Here is a 7,721-nt window from a genome sequence, read left to right as displayed (position 1 = left end):
CTTTTATTTCTGCCTGGAGTTCATCTGGATTCTTTCTTTCTGTTTCTTTTCCTTCCTTTTCCTCTCGCGGCGTGAACGTGCAGCATCCAGTCTCCAGGCTCTGGTCACCTGCTATGCGCGTGCTGTGGATCATACCTGGTGGAAGGTGTGCCGCGGGATCCAGCCTGGCAGGACGGGACTCCACAGTCTGATTTCATTCTTTTCTGTCTTTTCTTTGAGAAAAGCTCCGTGCATGGTCTGTTTCCTTTCCCTCAGCAGTGCGTGATGCGCGTGGAATAAACACAGGATGGATATAATTTGGGAGATACTGATCATTCTTCAAACTAATCTGATTGTCTGCATATCAGGTGAGTCAAACGGAGTGTGTGTGTGTGTGTCTGCAGAGGCAGGAGAAGCTTAAACATCCAGAAAAGATCCTTTTTTTCCCAGATATTTCTGACATTTCCACGGGAGGGGGGTGTGGGGGGGTTGACACGAGTTGTAAAATGAAATGCTGCTCAGTTGGAATGAAAGCTGCAGTGTTTTCAGTCTCTGTCTTGCTACAGTGTGTGTGAGTGTGTGTGACAGTCCAGTGTTTCCTCGACGCTCAGTTCTGACACGAGTGGGCTTTAAAATCCACCGAGCTACAGTGGAAATGATTGATTTCCCCCCAAGTTTTATCCAACCCCCCCCAACGGGAAGCGACTCAGCCCGGGTTGTTGGAGCTCAGAGCTGTGCGCACGCTGAGCGCGCGCCACTCCGCGGAGTGAGGAGCAGGAGCGGGACTGCGGCTCCTGATGTGAAATAAAACACAACTTGATGCAGATTTTCTCCTTTGCTGTTATTTTCACTGGAAAAACACCGCAGCTCTGCGTGTTGGCGCTGTCTGTTGCGCAAAGTGTCCTGCGCGGATTCTTCACGCCAGAAACAGACTGAGGAGCCAAAGCTGGATGTGAAACGATGCGGCGTGTCTGCGTGGGTCCTCATTAATCACTGCTCTCTTTCCACATGACGTAAACACGCGACTCCACAGTGATTTCTGTGCGTAATGCTTCTTATCGGCAGCATCACGCGCTCCGTCATTTCAACTCACCCTGCAGGTTGTTGGGGAGAGGAGAGGGTCGCCCTCCTTCAGGAGCCGGGCCCCACCCTCCTGCTGGGATTGCTTTGTTTTATTTTGTTTTAATTTGGAAACAGAATCTGATTCTCTGTCTTTGGTCAGTTTAGTGTTCAGAGAACCTGATTCATCCTCCTTCACTTCAGCTGCTAGTTCAGTGGAACAACATGGACAGCGTTCATCACAGACTGTTTCCTTTAACATCTCCACTCAGACTTTAGTTGAAGTAGTTTATTTGTTGAATTTGTTTAGATCTTATTTTGTGTTCCATAAAGTCTGGCTGTCTCTCAGTCAGCTGCAGAGCAGCAGGCGACACAGGTGAGGGGAGTGATCCGGTGGAGCCCACTGACCGCAGCTGGAGGGGGTCCACTGTGTTTCTGGAGCCAGGAAACCTTTTGTGCTAAAACTTAACAGTCAAATGAAAGAAACAAAGGAGTCATGTGATAAACGGCACCAAACAGAACCGGCATGAACCGGAATCTGCTGCTCATCCCACACAAGCATCTTCCGTCTAAAAGGGAAATAAACTTTCTAACAGACTCATTACAGGGAGTTTGTTACGACCCAGAATACTCCGGACTTTTCCTGTGAAGTTTAACAGGAATAAAGAGGCTGATGACTCAGCAGGATTTAGGACAAACGTCGTCGTCTGGTTTCAAAAGTCCAGATCTCTCTAAAACACAAGTACAACTAATCCAGATGTGGCTGCTGGTGTCCTCGCAAAGGGCAGGGAACTCAGCGGTTCTCCTGTCGCTATGGTAACTTAGACAAATACCAGATCCTGGTCTGGATCCAGTTAACTTTCCTTCCGGAGAGTTTAGACTAAACATTCGGTGTTTCTGCTCCTGATATCTGGAACGACAAAAAAACAAAAAAGCCGGAAGTCTGATCAAACCTGACTTCTGCTTAATCAGGAGTTTTTCTAGTTTAATCTGTTGGCTTTTTAAGATGACATTATGTGTTGAAAACACTTCGTTCTGTTCGCGTTCGACTCTCCGAATGTTTGGCTTGGTCATCTCAGCTGTGTGACCTTGTCCTGCAGCAGCATCTCCAGCTGATCCCATCCAGCTAGTGGGTTTGAACCTTAGACTATAAAAGGCTTGGAGTTAAATAGATTAGATGAAGTTGGACCAAACTGTTGTCGAAGCTGTCTGAGGATGATGAAGACTGGTAGCCTCGCAGAGGACTGTGACAAACTATTCTATTATGGGCAATATTTTAATGACAGCTCCTTTCAACCCTTTCAAGCCGGCCGTAAGAGCAGCTGGGCAGAGAAGTCCAATGATTAACATCTGAAGTCTTCATTTGTCCCTGTAACAAAAGCAGAAGAAATTCAATGTATTTTTTTGTCATTTTTAGCATTTGATAAGTCAACATGAATGTAGTTTATTCTGCTTTCTGGTTTTGGCCAGGAGGCAGGAGACCAGTATCCTGTGGTGGACAACATGTCTTTGAGCAAAGGTTTTACCATGAAGTGATGGGAAATGACTCAGAAACTGTTTGCATCATATCTGAGAGCAAAAACTGCAACATAAAACAAGGAAGGAGAAATAAAAGGCGGTTTAGTGAGGAGGGTGCAGTGAGAAACTGTGTGGTAGCGCTAGCAGCGGCAGGTCAGCTGACCAGAGCGACCTGGACGAAGTGCCAGGCCTTAAACAGGTCTGTAGGTGGGTTCCGGTCCATGCAGGCTCATTATTAACAAATCAGATCAGTTTAAAATGAACAGGATGTGGAGGGAGGCCAGGATGGGGGGGACGTGGTCTCATAGTCTGGCTATCGTGTTCTGGATCATTTGCAAGCAGGAGGGAGATGACTGATGAATGCCAGTGGAAGCTGAGCTGCAGTCGTCTGGTTGGGCGGACATGACGGCCTGGATGGCTGCTGCAAGGTCCATGAAGGTGAATCAAAGGTGGAAGCGAGGTTTCAGCATGAGGTTCATCTTCTCATGTCCAACTCTTCATCAGGCGTCCACTTTATGTCTGTGTCTGATGTCTGGGGGGGTTCCTGCTCCTGGAGGGTCGGGGGTGATAAGATCTGAAATCTGCTGTGAAACATGCCGGTCTTGTAGCAACCAAACCGAACCCAGGACCACCAGTCACCAGAACTGGACCTCCGGTTTGTTACTTGCTTAGTTTCAAGAAGACAAACTACTCGGTTAAAGTTGTTTAAAGATCTCACTTTTGACTAAAACTTCACATCGTTGTCACGTTACAGGCCTCACATCCAGAGCAGGTTTCACCTTCTCAGACTCGGGAATATAATCCGTTTCAGACTGAGTGTGAAGATCTGTAATGATTCCAAACTTCTTCCTCAGAAGTTGAAGTTTATACTTTCAGAATCTGAAGGATGGAAGAAAGTGAAGGAGTTTGAGCCCCAGCAAGCTTGCTAACCTTTAGGTCATCTGTACTTGTTTGAGTTGCATGTGAGAGTAGAAATCCTCCGCGGATGATGCTTGGGACTGCAACAAATGTCAGCATTTTCCACTCAGCAAGAAGCGTTTTTTTTCCTTGCAAATCGTTCATGGAACGGAGCCCATTTTTCCGCCAGCTGTTGCTACACGTTCAGCGGCGGTAAAGCTGCTAAACCCGACTCCCGTGGCCGTCTATGACCGAGCACAGGCAAGCCTGGATTGTCAACACGAAGGTCTCTTTGGTGCCAAGAATTTAATCTCTGACGTAATGAAGGGGCAAAGCTCGGTACTGCTGTGCTGACAGCGGACGGGAGGCCTGGCTGTGTCCGCACCATGCCATCTAGTCAACATGATTCTGATGCAAATGCGTAAAAAGCTAGTCTAACAGTCAAAGCAAAAGCCAGAAAATGCTACAGAAACAATTAGTGGGGAAAGATTAGAGGATTACATTTCATGCATTAAGCCTGCAACCATCCACGGAAGCCTCTATGGGAGAGGAGAGAAGTCCAATCTGCATGCAGAAACACAGAAACCTCCTTTAAAGGAACACATGAAACCAACAGAAGTGCCATTTGCACGTCTTCCAGCAGTAATAACCAAACAGTGACCGAAGCACTAGACGTAAACATCCAGGAAGGGAAAACACATGCACACGCTCAGTGCCCGGCGTTTGCAGACATGGTTTAAGCAGCGAGTCCTCGAATCTGACACACTAGCCAGGACGTGTTGTCTAAGCCATGGATGACGACCTGATCAGTGCACCCACTTCCACTGAAGAATCGTTGTCACCAGCTGATCACGTCATTCAACCAACCTGTGCAGAGTTTCTGTAACCTGATTGGATGGAAATATTCAACGCTTTACTTTCATTATTTTCTCTCCGTTTGGATCCAAGCTGAACCCGTCCATCTCTGCTGCACACACCTGAAGCAGGTCATATCCCCACAGACTGGGTTTCGGTGTATTTTCACACAGCTCATGGTAATTAGTGGCCATCGACATCTGAACAATCCTGGCACGCTTGTAGGTTTCTGCTTCTTGCTGGTCCAGAAACTTTGGTTTCAGGCTGCTGACTCCTCTGTTTTCTCCCCTGGTGCTTTCGCTGTATTTGCTTCCTGTTCCCTTGTTTCTCCTGGTTCTTAGTTGCAGATCGCCACACCTACTCCTTGTTTACTCTTCTTCTCCTTCTGTATAAATTCTGCTTGGTTTCCTTCTCTTCATGCCAGGTCTTCGTCTGTCTTGTCCAGGCTCCGTCTTCACTTTTCACCTGACTCCAGGTGGCCGTCCTTCCGCATCTCCTCTCAACCATGGCTCATGACACATCCATCCATTTAGGCCCCTTCTCCAGACCCGGGACACAGTCTTAGTAAACCCTTCGACCTTCCTTTCCCCGGTTGCCATTTCATCCCTCTTACAAGTCGTTCCCAAGTTAGACAAGATAAAATCTCTCCAGTGATTCTGGGCCTGTCCCAGTCTCCAGTCCCACTCCCAACGGTCAGCTTTTGTTATCACCACAGATCAGAGAACACGTATGTTACGTACAACTCCATCAGCACATGCCACCACATGATGTCATCAACACTTGTGATGCCATGAGGTCATCAAGGCCACTGGGATTAATCCCTTCCTGCATAATCTTTCTATAATCCTTCAACTTTTCCATCTCACACCCCCTACTAATGATAATGATCATTAACAACTGCCAACGAAGTCGGCATCAGCTTCACATGGTAGCGCCTGGTTCTGACTCTGATCTGAGCCCCTCCCTGATGGCCGACCTCCTCACCCTTTAGGGTGAGTCCAGCCTCCCTTCAGACCAAGCTCATTCCTGCTGCTTGTGTGTGAGATCTCATTCTTCATGAATATATGGTTGGAAAGCAGGCAGCTAGAGCGGCAGCTTCGCCTTGTAGCTCAGTCTTCTCCTATTAAAAACTGTTACGGGGTCCTCATCAGACCCTGTAGCTTGAGATGCTTTAGTTCTAGTCGAGGCAGCGACTCTCTCCCAGTCTGCAGTGGCTAATCCACCATCTTCCAAATAAAAACCTGGACTTGCAGATCTAAAACAACGGTTCCTAAAAGTGTCATTAATCCAGTGTCTTAAACAGAGCCCCTCCCAGCTTTTCTTCTTTGTATGGATTAAAACGTCCAGATGCATAAATATGTCTGTTATAAGAGGATGGATATCTCCACTGACAGTATCACCTCTTAGAGTAGCATTTATTTCTTTTTATTACTATTGTTTTTCTCTTGCACTCTTTTGTAGCACGATGTAAACATGTAACACAACACACAAAGGACTGCATAAACATATGTGTGTTTTTATGGTACTTTCCAGTAGGGACAGTAGTGAGTATCCATTAGGAGTCACATGTCTGGATACCTGGGAAGGTTATCCATCAGCCTTTCTCTGCCTGCCGTTCGATGCTTGCAGACAACACGGTAAATTTACAGGCTCTGGAGCTAAAAGTCTGCGCTATAACATGCTATAAGAAGGTCAGAACTGGTTGACTTTATCCACTGCTATCAGGCATTCTTTAGCATCAAGAAGCAGCTTTAAAGCTTGCAGTGTTGCAGCGTTGTTGTGGTGTTGTAAAACCAACACGTGTAAAAGCTCTAAGCTTGTTACACAAGTCTTCTTTTTATCTGCATATCTTGTATGTGTTATGATAAAACCTGTCAACAGTGAACCTGGGGTCCACCGTAACAACTGAAGTCTTTATTTCATAGCTCGCAGAGCCACAACCAAGTTGGTGTTGTGCTGCGAGGCCAGAAATGAGGCACTGAGTGCTGCAGGTCGAGGGGGATTCTTTACAACGCTGCTCTATGATCTTTTGGCCTGGCGATAAATTAAAATCCTCCAGCTTGGTGGGCCCCCACCAGAATGATGTTAATGGAAGGTCAATCTCATCTGGAGTTTCAACTCTCCAGACTCCAGCTCTGTTTTGATTTGTTAACATCTTTTATCACCTCCTCCTTGTGTCCAAAATGAATTGGGCAAAGCCTGCAACCTTGTGGTTTCCTCCTGCTGTGCATGAAAAAGAGAGTAAACAGTGAATGTTTGAAAAGACTGAACCCTGTGGGGGTTGCATGTCATTGGACCAGAGTGGAGGCTCCAAACAGCTTCAGGAGAAGCTCGGGGAAGAAATCTATCAGTGACTGGAACAGTAATCCCAAAGATGGGCGTATAAATGAGCCAGTTAGACGGCTCCTATTGGGAGGAATTCCCTCCAAAAGACATGCACACTAAGCAAAGTGCACACCAAAAGGTCCCCAAAGAAACACAAAGTCATGATGAGTGGCACAAAACAACCCAAAAACGACCAGCAGGGGATGTGAGACACCTAAACTGTCCATGCTGTCCCAACGCCTGCCTGGAGGTTGAAAACAGATGCTTTTCATAAGTGAGACACTAAAAGATACTTTTAGACAGTCACTTATAGAAATTTACAAACTGAACATAATTCATTTGTCTGCAGATTGGAGAGCTTGATAATCCTGGTCGTCCAGTAACCATGTAGGTAAACTGCTGACTTAGCGAGGTCACATAAAGGCCCTGTCATGGAGTAGCGACCTATGTGTGTGTTACCTCCTCTCTCTCGACTAAATTAGATCCAGTATACAAGCCAGATGGAAGGTTTTATCCTGTGTTGGGTCAGAAGGGTCTTGCAGTCTTCTTGACTTGGAAAAAACTTGCGATAAAGCTTTGGATCAGTCTTTCTCCTGTTATTTAGGTGTTTATTCTAACAAGACTCAGGCATGAGATAGCAGGAAGTCATCATCTTGACTTCAGTGTCATCCCTTTATGGATTGCTAATTATAGAGCATGATTTAATGGTAAATTGCCGACGGTGCTTTGATGTGAGACAAGTTTCGTACAGCGGCCCTCGGTCCGTGTAATACGTGCTTTTCATCCGTGTCGGGTTCTTTTGACTCGTGGACTGAGCTCAGTTGTAATGAATTCAGATGGCTCATGTGAGCATAATGAGAGTACTAAATACGAGCTACTGGACTTGAGGTTAGTTTCTTTCCTTTTAGATGGACTTGAAATAAAAATTTAATGACATTAATGGCAGGCGAGCTTTCAGATCTTATGCATCCGGATGGTTTTTAATATGTCTTTCAGTTTAGTATGAGGAGGCTCTAAGTTTCGGACGCTTGGCTTGTTTTTGTGGAAATGAAGGCTGCTTGACCGAAGGATGACTCGTCATCTGTGAC

The 7,721-nt window shown here is 46.2% G+C and overlaps 1 protein-coding gene across 1 annotated transcript in view; it reads left to right on the top strand.

The window, feature by feature from the left end:
* Positions 1-207: 207 nt before the first annotated feature.
* The window catches only part of ca10a (carbonic anhydrase Xa), a gene marked incomplete at its 3' end in the record, with an annotated part of 353,940 nt that continues 346,426 nt past the window's right edge, over positions 208-7,721 (top strand). Inside the window, exon 1 of the mRNA XM_079260972.1 lies at positions 208-347. Within this exon, the coding sequence (XP_079117098.1) occupies positions 287-347 (61 nt within the window). The 5' untranslated portion in view covers positions 208-286. The remainder of the gene's footprint in view (positions 348-7,721) is intronic.

The sequence above is a fragment of the Telmatherina bonti genome, assembly GCF_933228915.1.
Source record: "Telmatherina bonti genome assembly, chromosome: 21".
Lineage (NCBI taxonomy): Eukaryota > Metazoa > Chordata > Actinopteri > Atheriniformes > Telmatherinidae > Telmatherina > Telmatherina bonti.
This window is presented reverse-complemented; position numbering and strand designations above follow the sequence as displayed.